Below are 20,983 nucleotides of genomic sequence, written 5' to 3'. Positions count from 1 at the left end.
AAGCAGGTGCACCCGAACCTCACATACACATTATGTCGGCTGCTTTCTAACATGACCTTAGGAGAGGCAAACAATGTTCTGTGTGCAGCTCCAGTACAGTTTTTCTTCTAACACAACTGTCAAATTTCACTGTCAATTACATTTTTATTAAAGCTTATGTACTGCACAACTAGACTTTGCTATTATTTACCTAATAAATACATCATGAACATGAAATAAAGGAGGAAAATGAAGCTTTTGAGTAAGTCTGCCTGGAGGCAAATCCAATATCCCAGAAACAAATCATTATCTAACCCTCCATATTTTGACATGCTCCCCACTCATATGCACTTTTACATGCTCCACCTTTGCTTTCCTTCGAGTAAAAGTCATATTTAATATTTTAAATATAGATAGAGCTGAAAGTCTCAGCTCAGAAAACTAGCTGTCTCTGGCTCTCATGGCAGGGATACAGCCTTTCTTACAAAATCTTGGTTTCAGAGTGCACTGCACTCAGGTTGAAATGGTGTTCAAACATTTTCAGTAAGTTTGCATAATTGTACAGAGCACACAAGTGATCCAAATGGAGAGGACGACAAATGCATTCATTTTAAGAGGCACGCTTTAGTTCAAACAGAGAAAATTATTTTCTTTAACAGCTAAATTCATCCTGATCTGGTCCATTACAGACTTTTGTGTGAACATGCTAAAACAAAATATTCTGTCCCCAATCTGCAGTGAAATGAATGCAAAGTTCATTGGCAATATTACTCGTTATCACAGCAGTGCCTGAAGGATATAACTGACACCAGCACGAAGTTGTGCTAGATGCTGTACAAATGGGTGGTTAAGGGCAGGGATTGCCACTGTACCAACACAGTGACAAAAAAATAGAAAGGCAAAACCTGTTATTTTTATTCCAAGTTTTGCAGAAGGGAAAAAATATCAAGCCAGAGGAAAGTATCTAGGCAAACTGCTGAAGTTACACAGGAAGCTGTGACAGCTCCACAACACACCACCGTATCCTCAAACCTGGCCCAGTGATAAGGTCACCACTCCTAACAATTTTTTCAAAAAGCCAAACAGCATAATAATGCACCAAACAGTAGGTTGTTTTTTTTTTTCCCCCGAGAGTTTCAGATAAGTATGTCTTCTGTTTCCATGAAATGTAGACTCTACAGTTTTGCATTTGATTTCAAGGACAAAAGGGAATGAGTGAGGAAAATAAAGGAGACACCTAAATAAGTCACAATCATTTCAATGTCAATAACTACTAAGGTATCAGTAGAGGAAACCACTCAGAACTACATATCCAATAACCATACACAAGATAGGAACAAATGCATCATATCACACACTTCATATGGTCTCTTACTCTTCCAGGAGGTACTCTGGGGATAAGAAATTGAAGGAGGAGAACTACAATTAGCATACATAGAGCTCAGCACTCCCCAAAGCCCAGAGGAAACACACAGGACTGGGAAGGAGATACTTGGACAAACACTCCATGCACAGCAATTTCTGGAAAGCACGATAGAAGCACTGCACTGCACATTTGTAAGGACAAAACATTCTTCCAGAAGCAGAATATAGTTATAGCTCTATCACATGTATTGCCTCAACTCACAGTATTTGAGGTTCTTCATGAACTTCTACTGGGCTTAATTTTCAATTGCTATTTCCAGCTTCTTCACCTCTTGCGAAGACTACAGAAAACCTATGCATGTTTGAAACCTCAGAGGTGTTTGGCTCTATTCTTCTGTGTTCTCCAAACATCTTATGAAAGTCTACAGCAAACGTGCTCAACAGCACTAATGAAACATTAAGTGAGGAAAAGTAGTATATAACAGGTGATGGTCACAGAAGTTTCCTACTATCCCTGTATCAGGGTCATCCTTTTTACTAAGACAAACTGACTTCTAGAAAGCTAGCCAGCTATCCCCTTCTTTATTTAGACTGGTTTCACCAGAATTTGCTTGTAATCATTTCTGCCATTAAACATAATTTACATATGAAGATACGGGAGAACACAGCCTTGATTTCACAGCATTCAAACACCGCTCTGGAACACAGCTTTGGAGAAAGCCATCTTCGGAAACACCCAGAGAGGAAAACGGGTGCGTCCCCACTCTATTACATGGGCTACACAATTAGCTCAAGTTAGAACCCCTTACAACCCCTCGTGTCCCACATGCCACGGACTGTGACAAAGGCCGGTGGTGGGGAGGCGTCCCACTTCTGGGCCAGGACACGGCCAAACAGCTCCTGCCCACCCGCATCACCAGGGGTCACCGGCCGCCTCTGCTCAAAGGTTTGTACTGTTTTTAAACCAGAACAAAGGCTACACGGTCCGGCTCTGCCATCTGAAGCAACATCTATTTCCTCTTCAATCGCCCTTCTACTTCTCCCAAATTCGTACCAGGCAGTTCTGTACCTAAAGTTTTACAAGGGCTTTATTTTATTTCATCATTCCGGGTTGCTCCTTATTCCCTCCTGGCTTTTCATCTGGATCTACTACTTGTTCTTTCAAGCTGCATATGAAGGCTAAAGGAGTCTGAAAAAACAAACAATCTCATCGATGAGATCTTTCTTTGATTGATGCTCCAAGCCAAAATGTGATGAAAACATCCTCTTTCTCCATGGATTGGATTTTATTAGGCAGATACCACAAAGGCAAGAGGTCTCCCAGTGACTGCCTTGTCCCTCTTGAAAAAGGGAAAGGGACTAACAAAAACCATATTTAAAATCTGTGCTACCAGGGTGATAAAAAGAAACACCACCGAAAACATTTAAGTATATGAGGCCAACCTTGAAAGATTGGAGAGGGTTTCTGAAAAGCCTGGATACTAGGTAATAATAATAATGATACTACAAGAGCATGGTGGAGATCAACATCCAAGACAGATCTTCAGTCTAAAGGACGTACAGCCTAAAAATACACTGAAATGAAAGCAAAGGAAATTGTGGAAGTCTTTTTATATTTTTGGTTAGTTTCTGAATTTTATTTTTAGGTCAGAGTTTTGTTTCCTAATCACTACCTACTTGTTTAGTTTACTGACTGTATTACTGAGTTATATATTACTAATCAGTAACTGGATTATATTACTGACTTGGGAATATGTATGTTGCACTGTGTACTGACACACAGATTCCCACAGGTACGTACATGTTCATGTGAGAAGCAGACAGCTGCAAGTCTTCAGCTGCTGTAGACTTGTCACAATTCCACTTTACATTTTTCCCTTTAAGAAAATAATCTAGAATCATTTGCAACCTGAAAGTTTAGACAGTGAAAGCTGTATCACAAGCCATACTGAAACCTAAAAACATCTACTTACCAGAAGGCAAAGCAAAGCAAGGACAGAGGAATCTCTCTGTGAAGCCTAGGAACATCCAGCCCCCCCCCGCTGTTATTTCTACTGAAGTTCTAGAAACAAAAGCTACAATTTTCAGAAGCCCTTAAGCAATTTAAGATTCATTAATGTTCACTGCAATAGGATTTCAGCTCCTAAGCTGTAAGTTCTTCTTCTGAAAATGCTGCCCATACATTTTTCATGCAGACAGGCTTATATTAGGCAGGAATGGATAGCTTAGCAAAACGCACACCACAACCAAGATGTTTTAAGGCTGTGTCCTCAACAGGACCTTAATGAAGACACACTGGTAAATGCAGTTAGGAAACACTAATCAACATGTGTACATCTCAGCTGCTGGCAACATCATCTCTATGGATACTGCTGCTTGCAGGTCTAAGAGATAGACCTCAAAATAGGACTTAGCAGAACACCACAGTTTCCATCTCCATCATCAGAAATGTTACCGTACTGCAAAGCAACAGCGTATTTCTCTTAAAACTGAACTGGACTGGTAATAAAAAAGAAATTTACATCTTTTCTACAATTCACCTGTAAGTCTACAGCCCTGTACCACATTAATATTACTTATGGAAATAATCTTTTCATGAAATATAGACATTCCTGCTTCTGTACCACACCCATGGTAGACACAGGTACAATGAATTACTCCAAAGTAATGTGGCCATCATCATCTTAAAGGTCATGAACAGATAATAAAGTTGAAGACTTGAGAAATTTCTGGTGGAAAAATGATCAGAAATGACCTTCTAGTACGCAGAGGCAGCTGTTTACTCCAATGGTCTCACAAAAGAAGTATCTACACAATGGCTTAAATGACAGTAAGTTTTAATGTACTGTATGGGATAAAGATCTCAGTAATACTTTACTTAAATTCAAATGATCTCATACATAAAAGCATCTATGCTAAGCTCAAAGACCCACTACCATAGATTAATAATATATTATTCATCAATAAAGGACAAAATATCAAGCACATATGCATGTATCTGTCATAGATCAGGCTAACAAATCCTAATGGTTTATCCTGGACATAAGCTCTATTAATCTCTGTGCTAAGGAAGGGAAAGATGCCACAGGCCAAATCAAACACCCTCCTTATTCCAATTACTAAGATGCCTCCTAAAATTTCCAAATGAAATCATATCCTAATTCACCAAATTCTTATTCAAATAAACTAACATACCCTTGAACACCAAGAAATAATAATAAAAAAAATCTTTCAAAGCACCTCTTAAAAAAAAAAACCAAACCACAAACCAATGAGCAGACCTCATCGATAACATACTCCTGATTAAAACACAGTTCCGCTAACGCACCCCACAGGAGCCCTGCCGACACCAGCCCCTGCTCAGATACAGGCACTTGCAGACAGGGTGGGACCCCGGCCACCCCAGCTGTCCTGACTCAAAACCCATACAGTACATTTTGCTTAGATGTCAATAGGCAACTGGAAAAATGACAGCATTATTAGAGATTACTAGGCAGAAATGTCCTAAGAGTCTAAACACATAAGAACAGCTTCCTTGAGTATTAAAGTCGTCAAAATAACCAAGTTAATGTCCTTTCTACTGGCTACCTTTCCCTTACAATACTCAACAGTCATAGATAGATGCTTTCAACTCAGAGCTGGATCCACTCCATCTTGTGTGTTTCACCTCAAAGAAGGGTAACTTGGTGACAGAAGTGACATTGTGTCAGTACTAAAACTAATATATCACCTAAGCATCCCTGACCACTGAGGCATTCAGCCTAGGTGTCCTGGTCCAGCCTGGTGTCGAAGCGCTGGAGGAGAACATGGCTCCTGCAGCAGCCGCAATGCCTATGTAAGGCTGCAAAGCTTCTTGATAATCACAAAGAACATCACACAAATAACGTTCATTTTTGCATATAGCAAAGACTAACGATGGAAATTAAACTCAACAATTTCTACCCCAGTGAGCATCTACATTTGTGAACATTTCTTTCAGTAGTTGGGTAATGACAAGCACAGACAATAAAAAAGGGATTCTAAAAATATACTACTCTTTCCCTGGATTAGTGTGTCTACAGTTAAATATAAACTGTGCTCTATAAATTATCAAACACAATGTCAAATTCTGCAGTGCACTCCGGAATCTCTCACAGAGCACACGAAATACAGAATGATAATTTTGTCCTGGCCCAGTTAGTCTAAAGAACAATATGCTACTGTGCTAGATCATGGAGTTAGTTCCCATCAACGGTCACACTAAAAATGGCCACAGCTACCACCGTAGTTGCGCATTGAATTTTTCAGGACCCTCTGCATCAAGCAAAGAGATTAATTCCCTGAACAGCTGCTCTCACAGGAAGGGAATCAACAGCAACATTGCCACAGTATAGCTGGCACATGCACATTAGGAAGAATTTCCAGCATTCACGCTTTCTGCTAAAAATCAACTTCCCCCTACTCATCTACTGCCAGTAACTTCATTTGGAACAAAGATATACAGGGAACAGTATTAGAACTATTTTTATTTAAGGAGCATTTGTTTACATGCATTATTACTTCTACAGTGTCATGACTGTGCCTTATGCTCTACAGAAATAACAGGATGAGTCTTTGCCCATAAGTTCTTTTGCACATAGTAAAGCAAGAAAGATTCAAAGATCAAGGATGACCAGTGGTAGAATACAAGTAGAGCGATTAAGTCACATTTACAAACTCTTCAATCAAGTAAAAAAGCCAAATACCCCCAAATATCTCTGATCCCAAATGCAGAACGTGTTAACGCTTCACCACAGTGTAGCGACTTAAAAGATGGGTTATTTCATGCTGTTGAGTCATGAATTTTATATTATCTAACATCAAACTGCTTATCGCTATGGGACTCTACATGTCAGCTTAGGACTGAGAAAAGGCACGGCCTCCTCCACAGATTAGCATTCAAATCAGCAAAAAGGATCGTTAGTATTTTGCCTGTGTAGTTTTCTACAACCCTCTCAAACCAGAACTACATGAAACAGGTTGACTTCCACACACCTTAAGCACATCATAGACATCAAGAGTTTAAATTAATCCACATATTAAGCAAAAAAAATCTCCAATGCGAAACCTTCTGAGGAAGTTTAGTCTAGCAATAATAATTCTCAAAGTCACAAATATCAGTTTTGCTTTTAAGAGCAGTAGAGAAACATGGCCTTCTGGCGACTGTCCTGATCTGCAGCAGGAGAGACAAGGGGACAGAGTCAGTTCCTGGAATTCCACATCCTTGCTGGGCAATGGGACATAACGTTACAAGAGGAGTCAGATCTACCTTAAATCGCAAATTATGAGTATTGCTGTCTTTGCTAGTTTTCCAGTATGCAATAATGAGAGATTCATAAGGGGAGGAAAAAATAAGAAGGACAAGCTTCCTTCATCCCTCATGTCCCTACAAAAGCTTTTCAAGAGCACTTAACCTGGGAGTAAACACTTCACAGTGCTCAGAAAAAACAATCGGCTACTCCAAACGAGCACACATGCAATTACAGGCCAACACAGAGGGCCCAAGCGCAGTGCAGTTACCTGCTCCAGCGGCAATCTTTTGGTCTCGACATGGAGGGTCAGATAGGACGTTCTTGCCAAACGTCCCTCAGGAAGTAAAAACCAGAGGGAGCTGTTTGGTTTTCCTTCCACGGCTCGGTGAACGCACCCGGGTACGCAGCGAGGCGGCTGGATCTGAAGGACTTACACTACTGGAAAGGCTCCAGTGGCATTGCTGCCCTCTGCCAACACCGAAAATCACTTACGTGGACAGAGATGCATTACACATGGAACCTTCCTGAAGCACTGCGAATGACAGAACCACCTCCTATAGCCATTTGCGTCTGTTTTGAAACAAACATACATTATCTTATCACCTTTACCTCCAAGAGCTCCGAATGCTCAAAAGCCAAATACACGACCACCCCATTCTGAAAAACATTGGCGCACAGCTCCAGACTAGGAAAAATACCAACCATTATGTTTAAGAGCTTTTATAGCAATAAAAAAAGTTCAATATTAAATGAATAATTTTTTTTTAAGAATTCAAGGACATATAATTTCCCATCACAACAGCATCGCTGACGCAATTGTGTGTGCCTCAGCAACAAAGGCGTACTACAGAATTTTATATACATCGTGACTCTAAATATTGTCAAAGCCAGGCTTGTGTTTTACTGTGCAACTAAACGATTTCCAGAGAGGACGCACAAAGGTTTAGCTTTTTTTTAAATTATTTTTTCCCTTAATATTCTGTCTTTTTGTCCCATTTAATTAACAATTCCTAACTGGTTTGCAGCATTTCCTGGCTTTTACATATTTTCTTCATGGAGGTGAAAGTCCTCACCTAAGACACAGTCAAGGGCAGAACAATAGGTAAGGCAGACTCTCAGCTTCCTCCCTACTTTTGGGGGCCCTAAAGAAGCAATAATGCATTAGGAGCTCCAAAACGGTTAGGGAAAACAGATTATAGTGACAGAAGATACAGATCAACCTAACACCGGTTCTATTCAGCCAGTTCTTAATTAATTTATGCAAGCAATGTAAATGCTACAAATAAGACAATGTTAGGTGGTTGCAAAAATTAATTGCATTCTTATAATCTCATCTGAAAGTATTTCATTTCTAACACTGATGTTCCAATGCTATTGCAAACTCTGTCTGAATACTTAAATAAGTAAACAACAAACAAAAGGTCTCTTCTTCAGTGCCACAAGCTATCATCCAAAACTGGTTATAATTAAAGGTGTGAACAACAGAGTAACAAACCTGCAAAGTCAAGGTTCTGAGAAATTAATGGGCATCACACCACTGCACCAGTTCAAATTTATCACTCATTATCTCCCCGACTAGCACAGTGCTGTTTCACATATTAGTGCCTCCTTCTCTTCCCTCCAAGCCTTTCCTGCCTTTTCTAGATGGCTAATTTTAGACAATTACTGCCTCTGACACATTGAGACCTTTTCTCCCTCCTTTCTTCTTCTTGCTGTAAAGCTAGTGACCTACAAAAGCCCCCTGCGCCTAAAATATTCCAGTATTTTAGAAAGTAAAGATTGATCATTTGAAGGGAAAAAGCAAGGAAGCAAACAGTCTTTGAATATCCATTTCTCCAACATCTTCACCTTACATTATCTCAAATGGTTAAACGTACTCAAATGCAAAGGCTAAGGCAAGGTACAGCTTGCCCCTAAAGAGTATTTTTATTAGGATTAAATCTATTGTACTTGTTGAATTGAAACACTACCCTCCTCTTTGCAAAATTCTTTAAAAATGAAAAAATGTGCCTTGCTTTTAAAGTTACTTGGAAGTCCTATGCTGCTGGTAACTGGACATTTACACAAACAATTGGAAAGCATTACATTACACAAATGCCCTTTCCCTTCTCATATAAATCCCAGCATTTTCCTTAATGTCCATTCAAATGAGAAGGGAAGATACACACGCATGAACACACACATAAAAACACATGCATATCCATCTCTTCCTCCATCCTACTCGGAAAGAAAAAGAGAAAGAGGAAGAGAGGGAGAGGAGTGCATTGGGGGAGGGGTGACTTTCCATCACAGATTAGCAAATTTTGCAAAATCTGGCCTATCCTTTACAGAGGTACCATGATTTTTAACATTGCCTCGCTTGCAAAAAGACTGTTTGCGCCCACTTCTCCCCCAAAACCCCAATGACATTGAAAAAAATACTGCATTGCAGTATTTGCCAGTGCATCGGAGTGTATCCAGTTAGCTGTCCCACAGACAAACAAATGTACATTTTAATGTGTCCAGGCATGTAAATGAGTTGTCCAGTGGACACAGATTGCCAAAACAGACAAGTGGATTTGTCAAGTTATCTGCATCTCTCTCCCTCTTGCTATAATATTCTCTGCCACTGCCCATTTCTTGCCTGGGGTGTTTGCTGAAATTATTTTGAAAGTGCAAGTTCCCAAAGAAGAAAACCAATTCCCCTGCCAGAATGTGGGACGCAATCAGACTTTATTTCTTTTGAAAAACCTTGGGGTGTGGAGTGGCTCTAGGTTATGTACCAACAGTATGACAATTACACACAGAAAATAACCTGCATTTAATTAGTACACTCCCAGCATACCAAGTAGGAAGGTTGAGAAAAAAAATTCACTGTAACCTAGAAGATATTATTTCAAAAAAATTAATACATTAAATATATGTAAGATTAATGCAACTGGATTTTCTTTCAACAGAGTCACAATATTTAACAGGACCAAATAAAGATGATGAAGACTATTCCAAACCCATTCAAACGGGATTTTTAAGTATACCCCTTCTAGCTCACTGTAACCATCCTTTGTCACAACAGCTCCGGCTCACTTTGAGAGCGCTCAAAAACGCAAAATTAATAAAGAGGAAGAACGCAAAGGAGGCAACCAAGCCAGTCAACAGTGGAGAGGCATGCCTGTATCTAACACGGGAACTTGATTAGTAGAGTACATGGGGATAAGATTTTAAACTGATGGCTGGTATTCACACTGTATCAATATCCAACTGTAAAATTTCCTCCCTTCTGACTAGTAGTTCACCAAGACAACAATTTTTTTAAAAAAATGTCATGTCTAAAGACGACTACATTTTCTCTACCTTTTTGTCTTAACAGAAAGAGGTTTTATGTTTTAATCTTTCGTTAGTATTTGTAGCAATCTTAATTCAATCTCACTAACTTAATAGCTATTTTTCTATAGGAGGATTTACAATGCTATCTTTTACATGCAAAAAGAAAATGTCACTATGTACATGCAGGCTGTATTCATTAATATAATCTTAAAACAAAGAAATGAGGAAGATCGGGGCAGAAACACGTGCGCCTTAAAACAAGGATTACATTATTTTTAAATCTTTGTAGAAACACCAAATTGAACAGAAAATGAAAATGTAGCTTACTAGCTGATGACTCTTAAAACAAACAATGCAGCTGTGTATAATAAAAGGCACCCTTATTTATTGTCATGACTAAGTTAACAGATTTAGAACACAGTATCTCTGTTTTGGACAGAAGAAAAATTATTTTACTCTCACGTACAACTACAATGCATGTCAGAATACATCTCTGTGCACATGCACAGACTGTAAAATACAGAATTTTACACACGCACACACACCCTCAAGATTCCCCCCCCACCCCCCACATTGTAAAGCAGTGCAGTTTTCAGAGGGCCATTCAATTACTTCTTCACAGAAAGGACTGCAGCAGAAGCAATACTTAAAACAAAGCAAATTAAAAGGGGGGATTTAATTTCTTTTTATTCATATTAAAACTAAGCACCACCATTCCTCCTTGAATTTGCATTCAAAGTAACCCTGCACCAGAGAAAGGAAGAAAGTAAAAATATCTGAATATGTGAAGAGAGAAAGGCAGGCATGTTCTATATTCCTGCTTTGCTTCTCTTGTGCCTCCTGATGTGTGATAGATGAGCATTTTCTGGGCAACCACATTTTTATATCTTTTACGCTACCGTCTATCACTTACTAGTCTACTATGCTTTTTTAACACTTCTAGCACCAATAGCTGTTTCCCATTATTGTTCACCACTACAGTAAGATACCCTCACAATTAGCAAAATATTCAGCTGCTGTTTAAAAAGTAAAGTTGCCACAAGAAGCCTGAGATTGGAAGTGGATATTGCTCCAGCAGACATAGAATAGACTGTGGCTAAAGGTGGGGCTGGAGACGAAGAGAAGAATAATCTCATTATTTTTGTAAATTCCACTCAGCACATAAACCCTAGGATATGGTGAACTCCCCTGAACTGATTATTCTGCCATATAACCATCTGATTTTGTAAAAATACCAATATCACTTAACACAAAATCACTGCTTAGGGTAAATTCATTCTACCTACTGTTCTCATAGGGACATTTGCTGGAAAATTCTAAGAAATGATTTGCAGAAGCTATCAGCTGTGGGAGTTCACTATTATACCTCTGTCAACTTCATTCAATATAATTTACATTTTTTTTTTAATACTGCCTCACAGGATTCCTTGCAATTTTTTGCACGTACAATTTCACAGCAGGGAGGGGGAAAGGAAAAAAAAAAAAAGGAAAGATAACCCTCTTTTGCAGAGGAGAAAGAACAGATGCTTAAAACCAGATTTCTAGAAATCACTGTAAGCCTGAGCCAGAAATGTAATTAACACCTATTTATAAAGAATAATTAAAGTTGTGACTGCCACAAAGAACAGCAGAGATAATCGAGGTAGCCCCTGCTTTTTTTTTTAGTTTTTTTTTTTTTTTACACTGTTTGCAGTATTCCCACATGATTGCCACCTGCTCCCCCACTCAGCTTCCCCTATGCTCGTTTCCCCGGCAACCTTTCATTGGCTTTTCCTCCCAGCTATCGCTTTCAGTTCGGCTGCTCAGTCTAATCTTATTTGTTTTACACCCATCAAAACAAGCAGCTAGACAAAGACAATCCTGTAAGAATGGGAAAAGACCGTCGCTTTGTTTCCCCGGTTATAATAAATATCCGCGGCAAAAGTCTGCAAAACGTTAAATGAAGGGAAAAGGGGAGGGGGGCACCCACACCCCCGCACCCCCCAGCATCCCGTGGGGCTGGCAGGAGGGATGGGTATTGTGCGGGTTCGGTCCCAGCCCCCACCCCGGGTCGCCCCGCTCGGCGCAGCCCAAAGTCCCCGGCAGTTGTATTTGATCATGCCATTTTGCACAATCTGTAAGGAAAGCACAAAAGAGGGGACGAGACGAGCGCGTCCGGGCTCCTCTGCCAGGAGAATATCGTCTAAAAATAGAAATACTATTTTTCACATAAATGGCTTTGACTTCTCCCGGCATTTAAAAAAGCACAAAACAACACGGCTCCCCCCCAGCCCCCACCCCAACACAAAAAAAACACACCCTTCCTTCCTTCCTTCCATCCACCCATCCATCCATCCATCCTCTACAGCACCGGCTCCACAGGAAACGCAATACCTGAATTTTAGAGGCGATTATTAGGTTTGTATTTAAGGCTGGTGGAATACAAACGGAGATTAAAAGGCATCATCGGCTGCCTGATCCGCCAGGCACATGCGGTACAATGACACCGTGACTGTCAGCAGAGACCATCCTCGCTCGACTGAAATGCAACGTTCAATGGAAACGCCGTGAAGTGCCATCACAGTTAGATACATTAAATAGATATATAGAGAGATATATATATACACACACGCGCGCACAGGCAGACATATCCTGCAAAAAAATAAACAAGGCTCTCTAATTTTATTTTATGACTCACAATCCACCACCCCGAACAAAAGAAATTCGCGAGGCACACGAGAAGCGAGACAAAACCCCACAAGCAGGCTCTCCCCGTTCACTTACCATTTTCAAGCCATTCCACTCCATCTGTGATCACAAAGATGGACCCTTACAGCCCCTCACAGAGTCAAAAGCAAAAAGAGCGTTATGTAAAAGCTGACATTCCTTCTTACAGCGCTGCTGCCCAACGATGCAACAAAATCGACATATACTAGGCGCTGCAACACATACAAGCCTCCTCCTCTTTTTATGAGGTCATGACAGGAAACTCTTTGAAATACAATATGCAGCATTTACTGAAGCTCATATAAATCACCCTCTTTTAAAATTACCATACCTATTGCGCAGTCCACCAAAAGAAAATTACCAATCTCGAGGCTTTTTTTTTTTCCCCCCCCTCCAACCCCCCCATCCCTCCCCCCCCACCCCCCCAGGATTTTGTTCTGCATTTGTATCTCCAAAATGTCAATGTGGAAATTAACTCCCCCACCACCACTTAAAAAAAAAAAAAGCCTCTTCTTCCTTTTGCATTTCAGTTAGCCACATACCAGCCTCGCATTAGAAATGAGCTTTTTCCTTTATTCTGAGAGAAATCGCAATTACCTTAAAATGACAAAGTACATCCTTTATTAAAGGATACGCACACATTAAATATGAAAGAGAGAGAGCGAGAGAGAGGGGGAGAGAGAAGGGGGGGAAGGGAGAGATCATGTACAAACAAATCAGTAGCAGAAAACTAAATTCATGTGAAAACACAGACTGAGAACGATGCAGATTCGGGGAAAATCTGTATGTTAGCTTCTAGATCTACCTCTATATAAACCCGCTACGATCAGATTTTAAATCTACTAATACCTACCATAACCATTCTTAATGGCAAATATTGGGTCTTGAAAGGCTTCAACTCTTCTACAGATTTGCTACGGTTTCAGGGAATTATTTTTATTATTATTTTTCAAGAGATCCACAAAGCACAGTGCTAGACGTTTGTGCAGCGAGAATAAAAGATTAAGAATAGCGATAGTAAGGAGGATCTGCCTTCCCTCTCTCTCTGCCTCTGTTTTTAAGGCTCAGGTACCGCGGTCCCCGTGCGGCAGCCCCCGGCGGCGGGCGGAGCGGCGCGGAGCCCTGCTGGAACTGCCTGCCGGCGGCTCCCCTTTACATCCATTTATGGGACCATCTGTCAGCGGCGGGCGGGCGCTGATTGGCCGCCGCCGCGCGGGGAGGCGTTGCGACATCAGGTGCTATTGAAATTAGCCGCTGCCAGATTGACAATGTTAATGATTTGGTGACCTCTACAACAACAGAGACCAGATTTCTGAACTGCTGCTTGTGTCTAGTAATTAAGGCCCGGTTGAAGAAACAACACGCATCCCTGTATTTTTTATCTTTTTTTTTTTTTTTTTTTTACCTCTTCCCACCCCACCGGCACAGGAGCCCTCGGCCACAGCGATGTCATACCTCGGCCATGCTTCAGTGCCTACATCTTCTTACCTCCTGCACGCCCGGCTCCCAGGTCCGGCGTATTTTAACCACCTTATCTTTTTCGACAGTTGCTTTCCGGAGAAATGCATATTTAATGATCTGCCTCTAGGCTTAAAGGCACAACAAAAGCACTTTGGCATGCATTTAAAGCTGCATTTATTTTCAGGTACTATTGATTTTAATAATCAACCCATCTCTCCTTCCTTCAGCCCTGTCAGGTTTTTTAAAATACATATTTTCAGAAGGGGATTTGATATTGCTGCCACTTGACGCTGTTTAAGGCACAGCAGACACTGATTTATCAGAGCACTCCCCCTGAACGACAGTAGTATTTCAGAATTATTTCACCACCTCGCTTCATTATTCCTCAGCTCCGCAGGAAATAAAACGATGGCGAACTTTGGGCATTTAAAAGACATCCCCCCCCCCCCCCCCAGCCTTAGACAGGAACATGCTTAACTTAACAATGCACATTCATTAATCCTCCGCTTGCTGCCACTGACAAACTAACAAAACTTCACTTCCAAACAGCAACATTTTACCCTCTCCTGACCACAGCGAGTTTACTAAAAATTCTCACAAGTTAGGAAGCATTCGTTTCTTTCTCTTACTCGGACTTGTTTTCCTAAAGCATGTTTTGGCTAAAGTAACACGGCATGGCATCCTGTAATTGCCACTAACCTTGAATTTACATTCACCTCAAGTAAAGCAAGCGAGGACTACTCTGTTAACATACATAGGAATCATTTAATTTTACCATTCACACATTCATTTCAACAGCCAAGTATGTTTTAAAAATTCAGTATCGTTGCAAGCGTTTTTAAACATAAGAGCTAAAAACGGAGAAGGCTAGGATGGGCCATGTTATAAGCTCACCTAGCTCTTTCCTGGAGAAAGAAAACCTGGCTACAAACCACCAAAACCATTTTTAAAAATACCTAATCAGATAATCATTGTTCTAGAAGTTTTATTTTTTTTTAAAGTATAAATATGTCCTCTGAACTGCTAAGCTCTGAACTGACATTCCGCACGTTTTAAATTTCTTTAAGCCTTAGACAGATACACACACAGACTAAAACACACCAACAAAACATATGAAATACAGTAAGCTTATAAAATCTAGCTACAAACAGACCAAGCAAGGAGAGAGAGGAAAAAAAATCACCTTTAAAAGACATCATACAATGTATTTGTGGAATGAGCACCGAATTCAATTAAAATATGAACAATGTAGAAGGCTGCAGAGGGTTTCTCTCACCATGCATCTCTTTGAGCACATTTGTAGCTTGGTAAAAACTAGTAAAGATTAAACTAGCATGTAAGATAGATTTCCTAACTCAAATATTTAAGTGACCTATTAGACTGAACACACAGGCATCAAAATGCTACAGAGCTCGTATATTACCATACATTCTTGTGCAAATATACATCGAATATTAAAGTTAGATTTGTAATGCAAATTTTTACTTAAGGTCTCTTCAGGGGTTAATAACACCGAAGAAGGCATCCAGAAATTATTTTTAAGTCTTTTCAACTTCAGTCTACTTGGTTACTACAAATTCGTTATGCATATCAAAAAGATTCAGCCATTTTTTCTGAAACAATAATTGCACACTGCTCCTCTGAAAAATTAGCTATCTTATCCGTCTATAAATCCAGGTACTCTGCACACTGACCACTTTCTCAAAAAGCACCCCACACACGCAGTCTTTCCGAGGAACACTAAAACAAATGCTCAAACGTCCTCAGAGGCCTCTCTGTAAAGACAAAGGCAGAATCCTATTGTTGGAAAAGTCAACCTTATTCTCATGTTTCCAATAGTACCATTTATCTTTCAGGGTAAGGGACTGACCACCACATCACAGTTGTGACATTTGTAAAGCATCAGATTCTCAATACAGTCTCTCCAGCATCAGCCAGCAAGCCCCTGAGCAAAGCATATTTTTAATGCAATCTTCCCCCACAAAAAGAAACTTGTCTTAAACAGCTAATCCAATATCAAAATGAAATCACAGGGTTGTTTCCCAGCCCCCCCTCCCTCTCCTTACCATAAATGAGCAGTTTCTTGACTCATTAATGACAGTTTCCCTTAAAAGAAGTGATCTCATATCACTGAGCCCCTCTCCACCACGCATACATCCCAAAGGTTGCGGGTATCTTAGCATCAGTAGCCGCTAGCAAGCTCTCTCATACAGAGCCCAGATGGACTATACCAGAAGCCAATTCAGCGTTAATAACTACCTACTCTGTGCAGTTTAGAAGCCTTACGTGGCATAATGTCCTAGGCAACAGCAGCCGATTGAAACCGCAAATAAAAGACAACCCAATTCTCCAAAAGCATCAAAAGGAAAAAATAATAAATTGAAGAATGATTTTTTAAAAAAAAATCTTACTTTCATAAGATTAAACTGAATCCTTCACAAACATATGAAAAAGGAGAAAAAACAGATGCTGCCCAGAAAAAGTGACAAAATATTACCTCATTATTTAACAAAGCAGCATTAAGCGTCCTGCTGATTTCAAACATCTTGCCACAGATTTTGGTTAAGAGAAACAGAAAGAATCCTTTGCAAGCCCTCTGTCTGCAAAGGGTTCTTCAATTTTCTTGCGCACAACAGAATAGTCAATATGTTATTTCCCTAGAGTTCGCACATTAAAACATCTAGTCAGTGAGCTGAATTTTCCCCTTATCACACTGTAGACTCCTGTTATATGTACTGCTCTCTTTGCAAGATTAGCCTGCCCCAAACATGGCTGTTGTTTAAACTATTCTTTAAAGTAACAGTTCACTCCATAACCACCAGGTGGGCAGTGTACACAGATTCAAGTAACCATCTTAAAGATTTTTCTTGGAATAGCTGCTGGTTGTGATATACAGCATAAATCCCCCCTACACTTATCAAGCAGGAGGAAAAAAAAAATATTTTGCACTGTTTTACGCCCTTTCCTCTCCAGAAGCACACCCAAGCACAAACCCCCTAAAACCACTTAACTTTTACCATTGATTTTTTTTTTTTAAAGGGACCTTAAAATTTATGCAGGAGCACTTCATTCAGCAAAAATGAACTAAATGATAAAATCCAATCAGTTCTGAGAACAAAGTGTAATTAAAAGGGAAAGCACACCCATAGAAATAGTCTGTACTGCAGAAGAAACAAAATTAGCATTAAGTTCAGCACAACAGCGTTCTTTCACGGAAACACAAGATTCAGCATGTAAATAATTCACATGTGGGTAGAATCTGTTGGACCTATACCTTCAAGCAAATTTGAAAACAACTTGATAAGATACTGCTATGACGTATTTTGGCTTAAATTCATTTATGAAACCACTGCTGCACGCCTCAGAGCACACGGCTGAAATACATAGAAAGGATCCAGTTTTCAACATCACCCAAGTCTCCCAAGTTAAACTGTCCCATTCCTACACGTCTGCAAGCTATTTAAGTTTCAGGGGTTTTTGTGCTTTATTTAAGGTCAAATACCTCAAGGACTCATCCATTACTATTAAAAAAATATGAATTCTCTCAACACTCTACAGCAACACCCAGATGCTTGAATGAGATTGGGATCCTTGTGTCAGGTGCTGTACAAACACATTTGAAAAGTAATTTCATACCGAAGGATTTACAAACAACATTTACAGGACCGAGGCACAAAACAGAGATGTGAGAAAGAACAATAAACAAAGAGCATCACAAAATGTCTTTACCAGCTGGGATGAATTGCTGGAGAATTAAGGCATCTCTGGCAACCACCTGTGCTAAGGCAGAACCCAAAATGTTATTTACTGAGGTTAAAGAATAAATGCATTATATGGACAAAGGCTTCTTCAGGTTTATCACCTACAAAGTACCATCACCTAATTCTTTCATTTATAGCAATCCTTGCTGAGTAAGTATATGCAGAGTAGTGATTTTCTTTGTTGGCCTTTAACTAATATTAAAGTGATGCAGTAATGACTTAACCTTCTTGAATATGTATTGAGTTTCAAGTCATCCCTTTTTATATGAGGAGAAAGGTTATTTGCATCGATTTCTGTTTGCATGAAATAAGCTTATTTTCTCATTCACCATATGCCTTGAACACTAATTAAAAGTGTCACTTTCTTCTAATGTAGAAACGTAATCATTTAGTAAATAAGCATTCTTGGCTTTTTGGTCTTTGTGATAATCTATTTAAGGACTTTTTATTTCCAGGTAACTTCAGTGCTTTGATTACCATACACTCCTCTAATTTAAAGAGAAGTGTTTTATAAATATACCCCCCCCCAATAAAAAGAAAAAAAAATAAAACTAGAAGTGCATCTTTAAGGACCCACACTCCTCTTACCCTGAGGCAAATCCATCCAATCAATATGAAACCATTCACATGCCACCATCTGCCAAGCTGTAGAGCAATGTGGCTGGAACAGACCTCTTATAAAGCAGCAGTGGTCTCATTTTCAGTCTATTAGGGAAGCACCAGAGCTCTCATGTGCAAGGACACAAAACTCCAACTCAGATCCTCTCACACTAGTTTCTCTGTGCACTGCTGCAGAACTCCTGTGATTTTTGCTGCTCGAGTTTTCACCACAATCATCAAAACAAGAGGGATGAGAAAGTGATCAGTAACAGCCCTATTTCATGCAGTACAAAATAAAGAACTCTAATTCTATCCTAATATGATTATAGCAAACCATTTAAATGCTGCTGCCTGCAAACTACAACCAGGCATTTTCTATCACCTCATTTTCCACTCTTCCAGAGGACTAAACATTTATGCCTAGAACCGAGTTATTCTTTTCCAAGACATTCCTATCATAAAGTTAATATTTAATTCTGATCAAAGAGTATGTTGTTGTTTGACAGATGGGAGGGTGCAGGTGGATGAGGAACAATGGAGATGCATGTGAGAGTAAGAGATGGATTTGAACTACAAAATGATTTAAGAGAAGACAATGGGCTGGGAAAGGACATTACACAATGCAAGCACTAGGGTTTGCCCTATGCAGTAATTCAACAACCTCTGCGGAAACAGTCTCCAGTTCAAGATATCGCATCAACACTATCTTTAACAACACTGAGCTCACACATAGCCTTTTCATCAGCAGACCTCATAGTAATTTAAAATATCCTCCACCACCTATATCACTGGCAAATTCACTGCATGACTAACTAAAAAAGAGCAACAGAAGAAAAAGGGAACACGAAGCAGTGCAAATCCCTTACGAATGTACACAGAGAAGAAATGAACTATTTTAAAACCATCCATGAAATGACAAGAAAATGTGAAAAGCTAAACATGCAATTCAGTGATGCCAAAAGTCACAAACCCAGGTGGAAAAGCTAGGGCCAAATTGTTCATGGCACCTAACCCAAAGTCAGACTTCAGGAAAGAGAACAGAAACAACAAAAAACCCCCATCAGTCCAATTAAGCAGACTGCCCTTCTCTGTACATGTGTGCAGGAGATGGGATGGACCAGGGGGGGTAGAGGAAAAAAACATGGCTAAACAGGTTATTTACCTATACAGTAAGGTTTTTTTCCACTGTTATTTGAACAGCTCACAATCAAATGCATACATAAACAACAACATAGTTTGTTTAGCTACTGAATAGTTTAAAAAACAACCAGCAAAACAAAACACCCTACAAACTGCCCCGTGGAAATCAAGCAGCATTGCATGACACTGAAAATGTTCTTCGGGCAATTAAGGTTAGTGAATTCATGTATCTGAGGAAGAGTCAAATTCTTAAGGTTTCACGACAAAATACGTAACAGTCATAATAATCAAACACTACCCACAAAAAAGAAAAGGCTGAAATACCATAAAATTTGAGGAAATAGTAGGTGAAAAAGATGACTGATGTGGTTTGGAGCTTTTATTAGTTTCTTTTATTTGATAATCCTCTCAGGAACACAGGAACATGTCCCTGCCTCCTCTTCTGCCCCTGCTGTGGACTACACCGACAAGATGTACAAGCTCTGCTGCTGATGCAATGTACTATCTGGTGCACTGAGATTCCTCCTGATACTGGGGAGATTAAATATGCCATGGATCTACCTGGAAAAATTACCATCTTTTTGATCTGTGCCCTGAAAGGGGGGGTGGAAGAGAATAATAATTAAAAAAAAAATAATCAAACAATAGTTAGAGGTCTAGCTCCTTAAACAGGTCTGGAATGAAGAGACACTAAATGCAAAACCAGACAAAACCCCCTCCCATATACTTACAACCCTAAATGAGGAATTTAGATACATGAAGCTCAGGCAAGTAGTCACAGTTCCCACAGAAATCACACTTCAGCTGCTTTTGCACAAATATGCTATTTAATGTTGCTTGCCCACTTTCTTTTTCATGCCTTATGAGATGTGTAATTTGGATGCTGCATAGCTGCTCTAAGTATCACACACCAATTTTCTGAAGACGTGTATTTGCAAATCCCACTGTGGATACTTATGTTTGAACACTGGGAGACTGGAACAAAATTCTCCAGGGCACACCAGAGCACAGAGGTAACGAACAGATGTAAATAGCTCTGATGGCGAGAGAAGTCTTAGTGATAGGAACCACATCCTCATTTTCAAAACTAGAAGCTGGGCATCCACAAAGACTTAGGCATGGCTTCCTGTCAATGTCAGGGTACAGGCCAACCGGGGAGGTGAGCCAGCATCTCTGCTACAATGCAAGAAGGCTTTGGAGAAGATGATTCAGCACCTGCCCAGCACATTCGAAGGCCAGCGATGTCCTTGGCACCTTGGCTCCACGCTCCTCACTAACACTTTGCAAAATACAGCATCCACTGGGTCACACACTACATCTTGCCTGGCCAATTTTCAATACCTTTTAAAGAACCCACAGTCAGTGCTGCAAGACTAAAAAGCAAAAGGCAGCATATAT

At 40.0% G+C, this 20,983-nt stretch overlaps 1 protein-coding gene across 8 annotated transcripts in view; it reads right to left on the bottom strand.

The window, feature by feature from the left end:
• Positions 1 to 20,983, bottom strand: part of ELAVL4 (ELAV like RNA binding protein 4) — an 83,523-nt gene that overhangs the window by 49,527 nt on the left and 13,013 nt on the right. The window contains exon 1 of one of the 8 annotated variants that reach the window (XM_052801759.1): positions 16,582 to 16,811. The exons of 1 other annotated variant lie outside the window; for it this stretch is intronic. In XM_052801759.1, the coding sequence (XP_052657719.1) occupies positions 16,582 to 16,629 (48 nt within the window). In that variant the 5' untranslated portion in view covers positions 16,630 to 16,811. Of the gene's footprint in view, positions 1 to 12,290; positions 12,450 to 12,680; positions 12,940 to 13,476; positions 13,691 to 14,078; positions 14,103 to 16,150; positions 16,299 to 16,581; positions 16,812 to 20,983 lie in introns of those variants that run through there. 6 more of the 8 variants (XM_052801757.1, XM_052801758.1, XM_052801763.1 and 3 more) reach the window with 6 other exon arrangements.

This window comes from Harpia harpyja, chromosome 11, assembly GCF_026419915.1.
Source record: "Harpia harpyja isolate bHarHar1 chromosome 11, bHarHar1 primary haplotype, whole genome shotgun sequence".
NCBI classification, from domain to species: domain Eukaryota; kingdom Metazoa; phylum Chordata; class Aves; order Accipitriformes; family Accipitridae; genus Harpia; species Harpia harpyja.
The sequence above is the reverse complement of the archived record's forward strand: the minus strand, read 5'-3'. Positions and strand labels throughout refer to the sequence as shown.